Source organism: Oryzias latipes, chromosome 2 (genome assembly GCF_053564925.1).
Source record: "Oryzias latipes strain Hd-rR chromosome 2, Olatipes_Hd-rR_3.1".
Taxonomy (NCBI): domain Eukaryota; kingdom Metazoa; phylum Chordata; class Actinopteri; order Beloniformes; family Adrianichthyidae; genus Oryzias; species Oryzias latipes.
Genome location: NC_136238.1, coordinates 45,128,742 through 45,146,724, shown reverse-complemented (window position 1 = coordinate 45,146,724; position 17,983 = coordinate 45,128,742). Strand labels below are relative to the sequence as shown.

The following is a 17,983-nucleotide window of genomic DNA, read 5'->3' as shown; positions in this document are numbered from 1 at the left end:
ATAAAGAGGATTAGGACTTTGATGGAGGTTTGGATCCTCTTTTATGACTGAAAAAATGAAAAGTAAATCATAACCAACTCCCGCTGCCTTTTTAAACACACACTGAGTGTGTGTGTGCTGAAACCGCTGTGTTGGCGCCCACGCGTGTGCAGGAAGCAGGGGGGGAGCCCTCAGTGCAAGCGAGTGCGTGAGCGTGCATTCTGTTTGTGTTACTCGGTTACAGAGAACAGAAATAATTAACATTTCCTCTAAAAGAACGGAGACTGGTTCATTTCCTCTAAAAGAACGGAGACTGGTTCTTTTATTAACCCGCTCTGGAGGCTCTGAGAGTCCAAACAGGGAAGTGAACCCTGAAGGAAGATCCCCCATCGTCCCTGGAGAGGATCTCCCTTGGGTCTTTCGACCGCAGTCAGAAACAACGCAGTAATTGTTCAACAATAGCAGGCGTGTTTTACTGGTATGTGTTAACTTACCCGAGCCTTAAAACCTGGTGCACCTTTTGTATGTATTAAATACAGAAAAAACTAACCATAACTGAGACTGTGTCCTATAACTCAGTGCGCCTTATGGTCATGAAAATACAGTACTGTGGTTTCACGACCATAGGGCGCACCGGATGGTAGGGCGCGGTCTCAGTCATGGGGGATTTTCCCGTCTTTAACACATACAAGAGGTGCACTGGGTGTTAAGGCGCGGGCACGTTAATGCCCTGTTCGGGCCCTCAGAGTTTCTAGAGTGGGTTAATAAAAAAATCCAGACTCTGATTTTTTTAGAGGACACTTTTTGTTACTGTTCTCCCTCCCTGACTAAACACAAACTGAATGGTCTCTTGTCTCCCTTCCTCCTTATCCTACACAACAACTAAACAAACAGCACACACACAGACGCCGCCGTGCCCACTTCTCCTTTCTTACTTTCTATATGTGCTAGAAAACGCTACTCCTTTCAGCACATACACACACACAGAGACACACAGACTTGCGCTGTACGTCTCCTTTCTTCATGTGTGCTAGCCAAAACCTGCACCTTTCAGCACACACAGAGACTTGCCCCAGTCTGTCTCTGCATTTCTCCTCCAACGAAAGCAGCAGCTTAAAGCAGTGGGCAAGCTGCTTTTCTGCTTACTCCTTCTGCACTGAAATGGTTGAGGGTTATGAGGTAGAAGGAGCATTGAAGGCTTTAAAATGTAGATAGTTGCAATGCAGGTAGGTTCCACTTGGCCTTTACGTCTCTCTCCCTTCCTCACTCCATCTTCTTCTACGACCCACAACTACACAATAGGCGCACCGGCTCATGGGTTTCCCCCCGATGGGGAAAAAAATGTATAACTTTTAAGTGCGCCTTATAGTCGTGAAAAACTGTAGTTTTTAAATCCAAGTTTCAAATGTACAGTTAATATTTTAAATTAATGCTTCAAATTTACAATATGTACTCTCGACTCTGGAACTAGTTTAATTTATCTTTCAGTTATGATACGCATTTCTCAAATTAAAAATCTGTTCTTTTATTTATTTTTTAAAGCTGACTCATATTTGACCCAATAATTTTACATTTTTTCTTAAGTTGAGAATTTTCATTAGATACATTTTTTATTAGAAAAAGGTTTCACTTATATATGAGATTTCATGTGTCTTTTGAAATTAGATAAAAAACTAAAACTTTTATCACATTCTTTACAAGAAAAAGGCTTTTCTCCTGTATGAATTATCATGTGTGATTTGAGATTAGAACCATCATGAAAACTTTTTTTACATTTTTTACAAGAAAAAGGCTTTTCTCCTGTGTGAGTTCTCATGTGTGTTTTGAGATGAGATGAATAACTATAACATTTATCACAATATTTACAAGAAAAAGGCCCTTCTCCTGTGTGAATTCTCATGTGTATTTTCAGATCATATTCATCTCTAATACATTTGCCACAATATTTACAACTAAAATGCCTTTCTCCTGTGTGAATTCTCATGTGTGTGTTGAGATGAGATGAATAACTATAACATTTATCACAATATTTACAAGTAAAAGGCTTTTCTCCTGTGTGAGTTCTCATGTGTATTTTGAGATGAGATAAAAAACTAAAATATTTTTTACATTCTTTACAAGAAAAAGGCTTTTCTTCTGTATGAATTCTCATGTGTGTGTTGAGATGAAGTACATCTCTAAAACTTTTCTCACATTCTTTACAAGAAAAAGGCTTTTCTCCTGTGTGAATTCTCATGTGTCTTTTGAGATTAGATATTCGACTAAAACCTTTATCACATTCTTTACAAGAATAAGGTTTGTTTTCTGTGTGAGTTCTCATGAGAATTTTAACTTGAGACAATTGATGAAAGCTTATACCATATTTTTTACAGACTCTTTCAGAATCCGTTTTCTGTTGGTCTGTCTCTTCATCTGTAGTTGATGTTGATTCTGTCTCTTCATCTGTAGTTGATGTTGATTCTGTCTCTTCATCTGTAGTTGATGTTGATTCTGTCTCTTCATCTGTAGTTGATGATGATTCTGTCTCTTCATCTGTAGTTGATGTTGATTCTGTCTCTTCATCTGTAGTTGATGTTGATTCTGTCTCTTCATCTGTTGTTGATGTTGATTCTTCATGTTGGTTTCCTTCTTCATCCTGACTATCAGTTACATTAAAGCTCTGCTGATTGTTTAGATCTTCTTCACTGTTCTCATCTTCCTCATAAGTAGGAATCTCCATCAAGGTATCAGTCTCCTGCTTCAGATCAAGCTGATCTTCATCCTGACTGATGCAGAGTTCCCCTGGTTCCTCTTTAATCTGTGGAAGAACTAGTTCATCCTGTTCTTCTTTAAAGTGTGGAGATTCTTGTTCCTCATGCTCCTCTTTAATCTGTGGAGGTTCTTGTTGCTCCTGCTCCTCTTTAATCTGTGGAGGTTCTTGTTCCTCATGCTCCTTTTTAATCCGTGGAGGTTCTCGTTCGTCTAGCTCTTCTTTACATTGTGAAGGCTCTTGTTCCTCGTGCTCCTCTTTAATCTGTGCAGGTTCTTGATCCTCCTGCTCTTTTTTATAATGTGGAGGTTCTTGATCCTCCTGCTCTTTTTTATAATGTGGAGGTTCTTGATCCTCCTGCTCTTATTTATAATGTGGAGGTTCTTGATCCTCCTGCTCTTTTTTATAATGTGGAGGTTCTTGTTTCTCATGTTCCACTCTGAAGTTCTTCTGTTGGTTGCAGAGATCCTCTTCAGTCATCCAATGCTGGGGGAGGACTGCAGAAACACAAGAAGGAATCCTTTTATACTTAAAAAAAATTTAGCATTGTTATGCACCAAGAAAAATCTAAACCACCTCAAAAGTATTTCAGTTTAATTTTTTTAATTCAACCCCCCCCCCCCCCCCCCCCTCCATTCTCTGAACTCACTGAATCCTTTTCAGGGTCATGGGGATCCTCAATGATTTACAAGCTACTGTTGGGCAAAAGCAGGGCACGGCCTGGACAGGTTGCCAGTCTACCGGAGGACAGTGAGGACAAGATTATATCATGTTGTGCAGAGCTTCAGAATTCTTGTGATCCTTTTGATTGTAACTGTGTAAAAACATTGAAAAATTAAAGTGCTGCTCTTTTCTAAATTCCTTTTTTCTTCTTTAACTATGCGATGAAATTTGAAGCAGTGATGAAGACTCTAATGAGACACCTCATAAATGTCCATGGATCAGAGTTGCAGCTTTGAAACCAGCAATTCGTCCTATCTGTTGAACAGCAGTTTAAAAGGAAGAAACGCTGAAGTCTAGCCAAATCATTCCTGCTCATGAAGTCCACACAGATGCTGAGGGACACTGACCAGTGGTGGTAAATGAGCATCAACGCTGGAAATGTTCACAATCGGTGGGCATACTTAAATGTGGAGAATACATTCATCTGCCCACACAAAATCATCCACTGCTTCACTGCATTTCACTATTAGACTGAACCAATGCAAACTTTCTGCATTGAAAGGACAAATACACTGAGTTGTGTGTTTATAGCAGGGGTGTCCAAACTACAGCCTGCGGATCTGTTTTTATTGGCCTACAGCAAATTTTGAAATAAAATGAATATGGCCCGCATATGGCCCATGAGCTCAACTCTGTTGCACTTCTCAGTTTCAACACTAAATGGAGTCGATCACAGAAAGGTGTTTCTCTTCTAAACAAAATTAAGCAAAGAAGAATATTTACCACGAGTCACCTGAGGCCTGTTGCACAAAAGTAGAATTAAGACATCCGGGATAAATGACTAAGCTGAGCTCAATGAAGCCAAAACATGTGCTTCCAGGCTTAATTGGTTGCACAAAGACCAAGCCAGGATGAGCAGACACGGATTCATTAAGCCAGGTGAAACCAATCCTGGATAGGTGCGCGCTCACGGCTCACTCAAATAGACCCCGCCACAGATCACAGATTAACTGATTTACCATGGCAACTAGAGCCGCGTACTTTTCCCCGTCTGAAGCACAAATCCTCATGGAGGTGTGTGTAAATACACCATGGCGGTTGCGACTCGGGATCAGCGTGCTGCAACAGTGGCCCAGGTCTTGGTCACAGAATGGTTTTCAAAATTTGGCGTTCCAGCTCGGATACATTCCGATCAAGGTCGGAGCTTTGAGAGCGCCCTCATTCAACAACTCTGTGACCTCTATGCAGTAGAGAAGTCTCGCACACACCCAGAGGGTAATGGGCAGTGTGAACGCTTCAACAGAACCCTCCACGACTTTCTCAGAACTCTACCAGTGTCCCGGAAGCGAGACTGGAACGTGTGCCTGCCGCAGCTCTTGTATTCTTATAACACGACTCCCCATCAGTCAACGGGTGAGTCACCATTTTTTCTGATGTTTGGACAGGAGCCAAGGCTTCCGGTTGACTTCCTGTTAGGAAGAGTGCAAGAGCCAGTGGGGGGCACTGTGCAGGAGTGGGTCCAGGAACACAAAGCTCGGCTAAAACTGGCTTTTGAGGGTACCAGAGAGAAGCTGCTTGCAGCTGCTGATCGCAGGAAGAGAGGTCATGATGAGGGGGTAAGGGACCCTCCTTTGAGTGAGGGGCAGTTGGTCTTAGTGCGTCACCTGGGGTTTAGAGGACGACAGAAAATCAGGGATTTGTGGGATCACAGCGTGCACAGAGTATTAAAGGCACCCAGAGAGGGGGGCTCAGTGTACACCATTTCCCCCAGGGATGAACCCTGTAGACCCCGACAACTCCAACGGTCCTTACTGAAGGCCGTGTTCAGGCGAGGACCAGACAAAGGGTTGGCTGGTTGCCCTCCGAGCCAACCCCCACAGAGTTCTCCTCTCTCCCAAGAGGACCCAATAGAGAACGGGGACTGGTTTGTTCTAAGGGAGGACCGCACTAGTGAGGCGGTAGAGGACAACCAACCTGAACTGCATCTTGGACAGGTGACACCAGTCTTCTCTGAGGCTGATGCCGCGGCAGCTGCTGTACCCTCTGCTTCCGGAGTCACTTTACAAGCTGACCGGGATAGGAGTAGCGTACCAGTGCGCCGGACGTCACGGCCCACTGCTGGACAGCACTCCAACCCCCACCGGCTTCCTCGGGCCGTAGGGGAGGAGCAAAGCTACTCCTCAGTAAGCATATCATCTGCTGTTGCTTTTAGACCATGGCTGTAGTTTACTTTGGTGAATCATCGTCGGGTCGACGGTGCATTTTGTGGGGGAGGATTGTGGCAGGATTAATTGGCTCAGGTGCTGTAGGGCAGATGATTACTAGCAGTGGCCTCATGGGGCGCTATAAAAGGCAAAGAAGCCTTCACTCGGCCAGGGGCAGCATTTGGACCGCATACGAGGAGGTAAAAGATATAATTAAGAAGAAAGGCAACACCGCCACAGTGATAAAGTTTACCTGCTTTGTTTTGTCCTTATTCAACAAAGGAACATAATGTTACACATTGTGTTTTTATATTCATATGGAATGTGTATTCTTTTATATGACAGAGTACTAGGGCCCCACTGAGGAAAAAGGATAAAGTCGTAAATTTATGAGGCTGGTTCTTTCTGCAGAAAAGCAACATATTCTTTTGACAGTTTTGATAGTTATGACAATGTGATACTTCATATTCTGGCACATCAGCATGTCTTCGTTTATGAAACCATACTGAAGGACAATTTCACGAAATGCCCCACATCTGTCATTTTAACAACTGTCCTCCTTTAAAACAACTGGTTACAATATTAATACTCTCTTTTTTTCCCTCTGAGGCCCTAATATTCTATCATTTTACATATAGCCTTATAGTCTATGGGAAACTGTAAATTATCTAATGATAGCAACATCATCTAAAACTCATTAGTTATCCAAAATGATTGACATTAATGATCACAAACATTTAAATAATGACAGTGGGTCTAGTTATATGTGATAACAATGTACAGTGAGCAGTGAAATAACTATTGGTTTCCATTTGTGGCGACTGCTGCCTGACATTAGGGATGAGATGAAATAGATCCTGGAATTTAGCCTGGTCTGGAGCAGGCTAGCTCCACAGAATAAATCTCCATGGTAACTTATACCATAACATATCCTCCTGCCCCCTATCCAGCTTTAGTGCAACCGGATTGGGGATCAATTGAGCCAGGATCACCAAGATATCCTGGCTTAATGCCTTATCCTACTTTTGTGCAACAGGCCCCTGAAATGGCAGCACTGAAGAAACGCAAGATAGCAAGTGAGAAGATTTCAAACACGGTGGGAAAATAAATATTTCTTTAAGGAAATCAACGGAAAGTGTGTCTGCTTGATTTGCACTGACGATGTTGCCGTAATGAAAGAGTATAAGCTCGTCGGCACTATGAGACCAAGCATCAGAGCAGCTACGCTTCGTACACAGGTGCTGTGTACAAAGAGTAGCTCAGATGTTGGCTAATATTGCTTGTTGGTCTGCCCAAAAAAATAACAAAGCATTAAAATATAATACTTTAATGAACATGACACTTATAGTATTTTGGTATAGTTCTACCGTACAGTATTGAACAATTAAAGACCCATCGCAAATTTGCCATTTTAGGAAGTCCTTGAAAAAGTTTATGCACACTAAACACACTAATGTTTTACAGTTATAAGCTGGTGGTCATTGATCTTCTGTTTCCTACCTATCTCTTTAAGGGAAGTCAGAGTCAGTGGTGCTGGTCCCTCAGGCCAGGAAACTAGACTAAGTCTTTGATCCGGTGCACCTAACTTTAATTCTTAGGTGCACCATGTTACCCCATGCAATCAGACTAAGTGTGAACACCTGGCCCCGCCCATAAAGTGAAATGTGCATGTAAGTTCCGGGTCAATGGGTGCACTTCCTACGCCCAGCTACTGTGGCCACACCAGGACGCCAGAAACTTTTGACAAAACCCTATTAGGAAACCTCAACGCTCCTGTGACTTAAAGGCCTTGTGGGACTTGTGAACGTCTACCCTTTCCTAGATACCTGCAACAGTGTCTGACTGGTACTCAAGTGGAGTTTAACTTGCGTTTAAAAAAAAAAAATTGCTTTTGTTGTCACAGTGTGTATATGCATGTGATTGGGGTGTTTTTGTTTTATTAATTAACCAGCTCTGTCTGCAGATGGGCTTGAGGCCCCCCGTGGTTTTATTCTATATTTTATTTGTTCTTTCTTTTAAATTTGGAACCACATCTCCATTTGGTTAAGTCCCTATTTTCATTAGTGTGTGCCTGGACCGCTCGTGTTGCCACATTCGCAAACACAAAGCTATAAGTCTGCTCAGAGACATGGTTAAGTCTCATGGAGAAGCCGGTCGGTCCTGTTTGCGGTCCGAAGCCTTCTCTGGAACAAAACACCATAATAAACTTTAATAAACTTTCGTTGTATAACACATTTCAAGATAAAAATCAGAAAGTGCTTTACGCTAATACAAGGTAATACACAGTAAAACATAGAATATAAAAGGATAAAGAAAAAGCGATTAAAAAAAGATAGGTTTTTAGCTGCTTTTTAAAAAAAACGGAGAAAAAGAAAATAACAAACAAAATAGAAAAGAAGTAGTCCGCTCTCGCACTTAAATAGTCAAGTGGACCGGTGGAGCGCGTTCTTACAGCTTTGTGTTTGAGGGGAAGGGGGGATGCTTTGTTACGTGTGTGATATGTGTGGGAGACTTAGGACTGCGATCCGTCTCACACCTCTAGGGGAACGAGCTACAGAACTCAGGAGAACCGGGTCTAAAACTATGTGTCCGGGCAGAGCTCGGACTGCCAGCACACACACAGCGGCTTTGTTTGGGGCGGTGTGAGCTTTTCAAGCAGAAATGTCACTCATTCTTAAGAAACCGTTCAAACAATCACGTGGATTTGTGTTTCCAGTCGTGTCTCAACAAAATAAAGACTGATGTTATTCCCACATATTTAACGTGCAGGCAGGATGCAGATTGCAGAATTTCCCGCATGGATTCTATGTCCATCCAAACCTAATGTTGTTAGCGTGTTAGCATACTGCTAATCATGGCTTCTTTCCGGCTCCGTTTTTCAACAGAAGAAGCACTGACCACACGGATTACAATTAAAATGATAAGCGAACAGATGCTTCATAATAACCGTAACATTAATAAAAGCACGTTTAGAAGATCGTCTCGTATATTACAGAGCTGACATATCTATGTATGTAACCGCTCAGCAGAACACATATCCTCTTCCGGTTTTTCAAACCCTACTGCGCATGTGCAAATGATTTATTCCAACTGAAAGTGTGACCCATTTGAACATTTGTTATATTCTGAAAACATTTTTCTGGGCTCATGTACACGGTTGAATTCTAATTTGACCATTGATCCGATCAAGATATTTTGTTCATGTAACCGCGGCTTATGGTGTCTACTCGCAGTGTGGCGGGGGCGTGGCATCACGATGGTGTCTTTCCATCGTGATCTCAGTCAACCATCACGATGGACGATGGTTTCGTCCATCGGCACAACCCTAGAGTGTACGGCAGCAAAAGGTCTTTTATGTTGTTATGTTCTTATCCCGTTTTATCGCTTACTCAAGGGGCTGTTGGGCCCTACCCCAGCCAAAGGACTTCCAAAAGAGGCTGTGGACCAAAACTCCAGACCGCATAAGGCGGAAATACTGCTACGTAGTCCTGAGAATCTGTGTAAAAGCATCAGGGGAGCACAAACGTCATAAAAACTCTCTCCCCTGCAGCCAACACAAAGCTGCTACTGGTGTGTCTGTGTCTGTTAGCAGCCGGACACACCCTTCCACACATGGAAGGTTTTTTTGTGCTGTAAGTTTTTCTCATGTGAAATTCACTGCATTTGTTACCGTTCTAATGCTTTTAATCCACGTTACAGCCGCCGTTCCATTTCTATTAAAGCCCCAAAATGAAAGTCCCACCCCACTGCTTGACATGCAAACTTTAGCCAATCAGATCAACCAGAAAGGTTCCCGCCCCCAAGTGACAGAAATGCCCCCTTAACACTGAGCGTAAATCCAGGTGAGGGCACAAAAGAGAACTGACCGAGCAAGATCACTGCTCAGTTAGGATTGTAGCCGTTCAGTTGTAAAATACGGGGTCGCTTGGTAAGAATTGTGCCTGCACGGTTGTAAGGTTCCTCACTCAGTTCCTAAATATGCTCGCTTAGTTGACTTTACGCCCTTTTACTTTATGGCAGAGATGTAATCCCATAGGCAACCAAAAGAATTTAAATGTTTAGTCACATACCAACTATGTGGAGCTGAAGCTGCGGGTTCCAGCTGCTATCCAGCAGTCTGCTCTGACGACAGAGCTCCTCCTCCTCGTTCTGGACGATGGTTCCTTCAGCAGCAGAAAGTTGTTCTCTGACAGAACCTTCCTGAGGTTCTGAAGACATGGTTCCTGCTCCGATCTTCAGCTCCAACTCCCACAAACACCGCCGTCCTCTTCACTGCAGCTCCGATCGATCATCTGCTAGTCTCACAATCACAGCAATCCACGTTGTCTTTCCGTTCAACACTTCTTCACTCATTTACGACACTTTGGAAAATGCTGAGAGTTCCCACACGAACCACGTATCGTCCTTTCTGTCCAAAAACCTCACAAACGTCCCAACAAAACACCACCGTCCTCTCAACACAAGCTAACGCTGCTAGCCTGCTAACAAGCTAACGCTGCTAGCGCCTCGTGCTGTTCTTCTTCTTTGTTTGGCTAACAGCGTCATGGTGCTTTAGCGCCACCAGCTGGTCTGGAGTGTTGCCTGTCGCTCATATGATGTCGATGGTTGCAAAAAAAAGAGAGAGAGAGAGAGACTAACTAAACCTGATCACATTCGTTTATTGTATTTCTAAACTACAGTCATGAATAAAGACAATCTAGCCACAGGGGTTGCAAGCCAGTTACTTCTGTGCCGGACCCAAGCCCGGATAAATAGAGAGGGTTGCGTCAGGAAGGGCATCCGGCGTAAAAATTGCCAAAATAACCATGCGAATCATCCACAACACTTTAGACATACCGGATCGGTCGAGGCCCGGGTTAACAACGACCGCCACCGTGCTGTAGGTCAGACAGAGGAGTTCAAGGTGGAGGTGGGACTACACCAAGGATCAGCTTTGAGTCCTTTTTTGTTTGCTATGCTGATGGACAGGCTGACAGACGAGGTAAGACAGGAATCTCCCTGGACAATGATGTTTGCGGATGACATCGTAATTTGCAGTGAGAGTAGAGAGCAGGTGGAGGAACAGCTAGAGAGGTGGAGGTTTGCTCTGGAAAGAAGAGGCATGAAGGTCAGTCGTAGTAAGACAGAATACATGTGTCTGAACGAGAGGGATCAAGGTAGAAGCGTTAGGCTACAGGGGGCTGAGGTGGAGAAGGTGCAGGAGTTTAAGTACTTGGGGTCAACAGTTCAGTGTGATGGGGAGTGTGGAAAAGAGGTGAAGAGGCGAGTGCAGGCAGGTTGGAGCGGGTGGAGGAAAGTGTCAGGAGTGTTGTGTGACAGAAGAGTGTCAGCAAGACTCAAAGGAAAGGTGTACAAGACAGTGGTGAGACCAGCTCTGCTCTATGGGTTAGAGACGGTAGCAGTGAGACAGAGACAAGAGGCTGATATGGAGGTAGCGGAGATGAAGATGTTGAGGTTCTCCTTAGGAGTGACCAGGTTAGACAGGATAAGGAACGAGTACATCAGAGGGACGGCTCATGTTGCCTGTGTTAGCGACAAAGTCAGAGAAGCCAGACTGAGATGGTTTGGACATGTTCAGAGGAGGGACAGTGGATATATTGGTAGAAGGGGAAGCCCTATTAAGACTAGAACAAACTAATCAGAGAGGATATTTCGACACAAATATCCTGAACCTCCACCCGGAGCTTCACCCCCACGCTGGAATCTCACCACAACAGGCCGCAGCAGGATCGTCTCCCAGAATCGAGCTGCCGCCTCGCAAGCGCGGAAGACGGGGAGGGACTGCACGTAGGCTACGCCGGCTGGCTAGCCGCGGGAAGCTAACACTCCCGATCATTCTCCTCGCCAACGTACAATCTCTGGCGAACAAGATGGACGATCTCATCAGCAGGTTGGCTACACAGCGACACATCCAGGACTGCTCCATCTTTTGTCTCTGTGAGACGTGGCTCGGACAAGGGACCCCCGACGAGGCCATAACACCGGCCGGGTTCAGTGTTTACAGAGCCGATCGCGGCGCCGCTGAATGCGGCAAAACGCGCGGCGGGGGGACCGCGATTTTTATCAAACAGTCCTGGAGCTCCGACAACACCGTCATCACACAGTCTTGCTCTGAAAACGTGGAATATCTGACTGTTAAGTGTAGGCCATTCTACCTACCGAGGGAGCTGCAGTGCATCATTGTGAGCACTGTTTACATTCCCCCCTCAGCTAACGAGGCAGCTGCACTCCAGGAGCTGCACAACATGATCAGCAGGCATGAGAACAACTACCCTGATGCTGCATTTGTGATCCTAGGAGATTTCAACCACTGTGATCTCCGGAAAAGTCTTCCAAAATTCCACCAATTTATTGACTTTCCCACCAGGGGAAAAAACATTCTGGATAAATGTTACAGCAACATCAAAAATGCATATGCTGCCACCGCCGAGCCTCACCTCGGAAAGAGCGATCACTTAGCCATCCTGCTGAAGCCCAAATACACAAGGAGGCTTAAAGCAGATCCCATCACAACCAGGACTGTAATGACTTGGACTGACAAAGCTGTGGAACAACTGAAAGGCTGCTTGGAGGCCACAGACATGAGCATCTTCAAAGCAGCTTCACCAAACATTGATGAATACACGGACACAGTCAGCAGCTACATAGACTGGTGCACCTCCATTTGCATTCCAACTCGGACCATCCGCATCTTCCCTAACCAAAAACCCTGGTTCAACATAGATGTGCGAACAAAAATATACAAACGGCGTTCAGCCTTCAAATCTGGAGACAGCACAGCATACAAACACGCCCGCTATGACCTCCAGAAGTCCATCAAAGCTGCCAAAAGGAACTACAGTCAGAAAATTGAGAGCTGCCACAGGGAAACCAACACAAGAGGCCTGTGGCAGGGGATCAAATCCATCACCAACTACAAGACAAACACCAGCAGATCAGAGTTCCAGAGTAACATCCTACCAGACAGCCTTAACAGCTTCTACGCAAGGTTCGACCAGAACAACAAAGCGGTCCCCCAAAAGACCTCCTGGGCCCCAGAAGAGGCTGCGCTGCAGGTGTCTCACAAACAGGTCCTCAGGGCCCTGAAGCAGGTGAACCCACACAAGGCGACGGGACCGGACCACGTTTCACCAAGGGTTCTGAAAGCCTGTGCGGAGCAGCTAGCAGAGGTGTATACAGACATCTTCAACCTCTCGCTATCGCAGGAAACAGTGCCCCGTATCTTCAAGTCCTCTGTGATCGTGCCGGTCCCGAAGAAAACACACGCCGCAGCGATGAACGACCTTAGACCCGTGGCTCTCACCTCTGCAGCAATGAAATGTCTGGAAAAGCTGGTTCTGTCCCACATCAACTCCTTGGTCGACGAATCAGTAGACCCCCACCAGTTCGCCTACCGCCCCAACAGATCAGCAGAAGATGCGGTGGCACTGGCACTTCACTCCACCCTGCAACATCTGGACACCAAGAACACGTACGCCCGGATTCTGTTCCTGGACTACAGCTCTGCCTTCAACACCATCAGGCCCCTGAAGCTGACTGATAAACTCGCAGAACTGGGAATACCAACACCCACCAGAAACTGGATCCTTGACTTTCTCACTGACCGACCACAGGTGGTGAGGATGGGAAAGAAGGTTTCTGCTGAGCTGACAGTTAGCACCGGTACACCACAGGGGTGCTGCCTCAGTCCAAAGTTCTTCTCACTTTACACCTACGACTGCACCTCCCCCGACTCCAACAACATCATCATTAAGTATGCAGACGACACAACCGTCCTTGGCCTCATCAGAGGAGGGGACGAGTCTGCATACAGAGACCTCGTGCACAGGATCACCATCTACGGAGAGGACAACGACCTTGTTCTCAATGTAGAGAAAACAAAAGAGATAATCGTGGACTACAGAAGGAAAGCACCGCCACATCAACCGCTCATCATCAACGGGACTGTGGTGGAGCGGACCGACTGCCACCGGTTCCTTGGTCTGCAGATCACAAACAGCCTCAGCTGGGACAAAAACACTGTTGCCACAGTGAAGAAAGCCCAGCAGAGGCTGTACTTCATCAGGCTGCTGAAGAAGGCTAGTCTCAAGCGCCGGACCCTCACCCAAGCCTACAGGGGGCTTGTGGAAAGCATCCTCACAAGCGGACTAACAGCCTGGTTCGGTAACACCACCTTAAAAGAGAAGAAGATGCTGCAGAGGGTCATTAATACAGCTGGAAAAATTATAGGTTGCAACCTACCATCCATGGACACCATCTACAAACAGCGCTGCAGGAGGAGAGTCTCTAAGATCATCAGAGACAGACACCACCCCGCTCACGCACTGATCCAATGCGTGGACTCAGGCCACAACCTCAGGCGTCGCAGGCCTGAAAGCATCCACGCACACACCACACGCTTCCACAATAGCTTCTTCCCAACAGCAATCAGAATGCTGGCAAAGGACATCAGAGAGGGAAGACTGGACTAAATTACTAAGTGCAATAAACAATAATATGTGCAATAATTCTATGTGCAATAATGCTACTGTACAGATTGGGTCTCTGCAATATTCATTATCATATTTTACTGATATTTATATTTTTTTTATACACCATGTAAATTTGTTGTCTAATTTTGACTTTTAACTTTATTCTATTTATTTTTATTTTCTTTATTTCTTCTTCAAATTTTTCTATTGTCCTTTTTTAACTTATCCTGACATGAGAGATGCCAAAGAAAAATTCCGATGTACCGCATGTGCAAACGGCAATAAAACTTGAATCTGAATCTGAAGGATGTTGGAGATGGAGCTGCCTGGCAGGAGGGCAAGAGGACGGCCAAAGAGGAGATATATGGATGTCTTAACAGAGGACATGAAGTTGGCTAATGTTAGGGTAGAAGATGTCCATGATAGAGTGAAGTGGAAAACGACGATTCGCTGTGGCGACCCCTAATGGGAAAAGCCGAAAGAGAAAGAAGAAGAAGTCATGAATAAAGACATTTATTAAGTAAACAAAGAAAAAAAATTAAAAAAAGAAAATTTCAAGTAAAAAGATGCTAAAAATCTGTTTCTAAAGAGAATAATTACGACTATAAATAAACATTAAACTGTATAGTTAATAACAAAGACAAGCAATAGTTTTGAATTTATTATAAGAGTGAAAAAAACAATAGAGAAATTTACTTAATTTAATTAAAATTAGATTAACAAATTTATACCTCTCAAGGTATAGATTATACCTGAGATGTAACATAATAAAAGAAAAGTTAAAAAATTAAAGATCTTTGGAATGCAAACATTTTTCACCGACAATCTGCAAAGATTTTAAAGTTGTTTCCTGTTTCTGAAAGATTTAAATAAATTCACAGATTTTTTCAGGTTAAGACAAAAAAACACTTAACATGTTTATTTACAGTACAGACCAAAAGTTTGGACACACCTTCTCATTCAAAGAGTTTTCTTTATTTTCATGACTATGAAAATTGTAGATTGACACTGAAGGCATCAAAACTATGAATGAACACATGTGGAATTCTATCCATAACAAAAAAGTGTGAAACAACTGAGAATATGTCATATTGTAGGTTCTTCATAGTCGCCACCTTTAGCTTTGATTACTGCTTTGCAGACTTTTGGCATTCTCTGGATGAGCTTCAAAAATGTTGAGAAATGCAGAAATGTGTGCTGCAGATGCCATGTTTGCCACTAGAGGGCAGCACAGCAGCTTCAGTCTTTGTCATTGTTGCTGTGTGAGCCTGAAGGAGCTTCAAAGTGAACTAGCTGCAGCTTGGTTCAGACAAAGCTCCACATTCACACACAGATGTGATCCTGAAGAAGTCTGAACAGAACATTTCAGGAGAACTCTTCAGTCCAGAACATGAGCCTGCATTGTTCCTGAAACTGGGATCAGAGTTCTGCTCTCTGCTCCAACAGAACCACCTTCATGAGCTCCTGGTTTCTTCTGGATCCTCCAACATTCAGACGCTCTCTGACTGAGTTCATGTCTGCACAGAAACCTTCAGGATTCTCTTCTTCCACACGTCTTTCACTCTGAAACTCTCTTCTGAATGTGGATCATCTCAGTCAGACGTTCAGCAGCATCAGAGCCGTGCATGTGCTCCTCCTCATGAGTCCTGAAGCTGCACCGTCAGCTGCAGAGCTTCAGAGCTGCTTCCTTCTCAGACTTTCCACTTTCTTTGGCTCTCTGGCTCTGATGCTGCTGCTGCAGAAAAACCAGCAGCTGCAGAAAAACTCTGCAGAGACTCACAGAGAGAGGATGGAGGCAGCAGATGAAGCTGCTGCAGACTGACAGCTGATGGAACTGAAGCACTTTCTACATTCTAGTTCCAAATGTTCTACAGAATCCATCAGAGGTTGAAAGTCTTCCTCAGTACTCGAGTACTTTAGTTCAGCAGCTCCTCTTTTCCTCTAAGGTGAAGCTTCATGTGGACGACTTCTTCTTCTTCTCTCCTCTTTTCTGGAGCTTGGGCTCCATGCAGTCTGATCAGCTCTGATTTGGGCTTCAGTTGATGTTTGTGATCAGGAACTCTGGATTCTTCTTAGAAGGAGACGTTCTGCCTCTTTAGCAGAGAGCAGAACGTTGATCTGATCTGTTGGAAGCCACTCCATCCTGAAGCTGCACTGCTGAGTTCCTGTCCACCAGGGGGCAGTGTTACGGCTTTGCCTGCCTTATTATTCTGCTCATCTGTCAGGTTGGGACTTCCAACACACAAACATTTGACCTTTTCACTTCACAAAGAAGTTTGTTAAACACTTTGGTGACTTTCAGATTTATAAAAACATTTTTTATCTTTTTTTTCTGTAATTATGGGTCTAAACTTTTCTTCCTGAAGGCTGAACTGCAGCTTTCCTCAGGTCTTTCATTTTCTCCATTTTTCACTCCTTTTCTTGGCTTCCAGCTCACCAGGCATAACCTAGACCAGTGGTCCCCAACCACCGGGCCGTGGACCGGTACCGGGCCGCGGGAAATTTTGGCACCGGGACGCACAGAAAGAAAAAATAATTTCTATTTTATTGGGGGTTTTTTTCGAAAAAAAAAACGTTTTATTTTGAAAAGTGACCGGATTCTCTCTGTTGTATCCGTCACACTTAACGCACATCAAAGTTGCTACACCAAACATCACATGATACACCTCGATAAAATTAAACCCAAACAAACAAAATGAGCAAAAAACAAACTTCTTTAGAAAGTTGCTTTGACAAGAGGAAACGGTCCAATGAAAGGACAGAAGAGGAACCTGCACCCGCTGAAAAAGGGAAATCTGCCTTTAACAGGCAGTATCAAGAAACCTATTTAAAATATGGATTTATCGCCACGGGCAATTCCCACGTACCAAACCCACTGTGGGTAATATGCGGTGATGGTAGAAACAATGTTGCTCATGGGATGTTCTGTTGTTGGTGTGACGTTACGAGGACACCGCTGATAAAGTAATAAAGTTGCACATGATTACACAGTGGATTTACATTCATTATTATTGTCTATGAAGACTCTCATTCATCCAGGTTGGTTCCATTGTAGTAGGTTTAGGGGATGTCATCTGGACTTGGTTTTTAAAGTTAGAAGACGTTTCGCCTCTTATCCAAGAGGCTTTGTCAATTCATTATTATTATAATGAATTATATATTATTATTGTTATTACTAAAGAGAAAATACCACCCCCGGTCTGCGGTAAACGTGCCTTGCGTTGTACCGGTCCGCGGTGACAAAAAGGTTGGAGACCACTGACCTAGACGGCGCCCTCATGTGGACGGATGAACACATGACAGAGGGGAAGAACAGAGCTGCACAGCAGGGACGAGCAGAGACCTTTGGGTCACGAGGAGTAACAATAAAAACAGTAGAAACTCCAATAAAACCAGTAGAACCAGACTGGAAAAGCTCAAAAAGTGTAACCTCCCAAAGAGGAGAAACCCAAAAAAGAAAGGAAAAGCAAAGAGACAGGTGGAAGCCATCATGAGATTCCTTTCAAACAGGAAGTTCTTTGTCATTTCATGCACTAGTTTCATTTAGCTCTAGTTGTTGAACATTCTAGAAACTCCTAAAAACCTTTTCTGTCCACTTTGAAACCATCTGGGGCTGACTTGGCCTTGCTCGCTGGGATACGGCCAACATCCAGAAATCTACCAACAGACATTTTTAGCTCTAGTTGTTGAACATTCTATGTTTGGAAGAGGCAGGCTCTTCTAAAAGAAACTAGCAGGAGCCCTAGCGCTGGTCTTTGCTTGGATTTGGTTTAGACTTGTTCAGAGTCAAATGCATGTTTTAAGGGGAGGAGGATTATTTGGTTGTTGCTGTTTTTGTTCCTATTCTTACAATCCACTAAATGTCCCGTGTTGAATTCTACTATTAAAATGTGGGAAACAAATGTTTCTCAAATCCA

General features: G+C 44.2%; 2 protein-coding genes across 3 annotated transcripts in view; both read right to left on the bottom strand.

Annotated features, from left to right (window-relative positions):
- The window catches only part of LOC111948779 (uncharacterized), a 360,906-nt gene that overhangs the window by 110,807 nt on the left and 232,116 nt on the right, over window positions 1-17,983 (bottom strand). The gene's annotated exons all lie outside the window — the stretch shown is intronic.
- On the bottom strand, window positions 1,571-3,294 carry LOC144989301 (uncharacterized). The gene has a single exon (XM_078941494.1). The coding sequence runs from the start codon at window positions 2,696-2,698 to the stop codon at window positions 1,610-1,612; it is 1,089 nt and encodes a 362-aa protein (XP_078797620.1). The 5' UTR covers window positions 2,699-3,294; the 3' UTR covers window positions 1,571-1,609.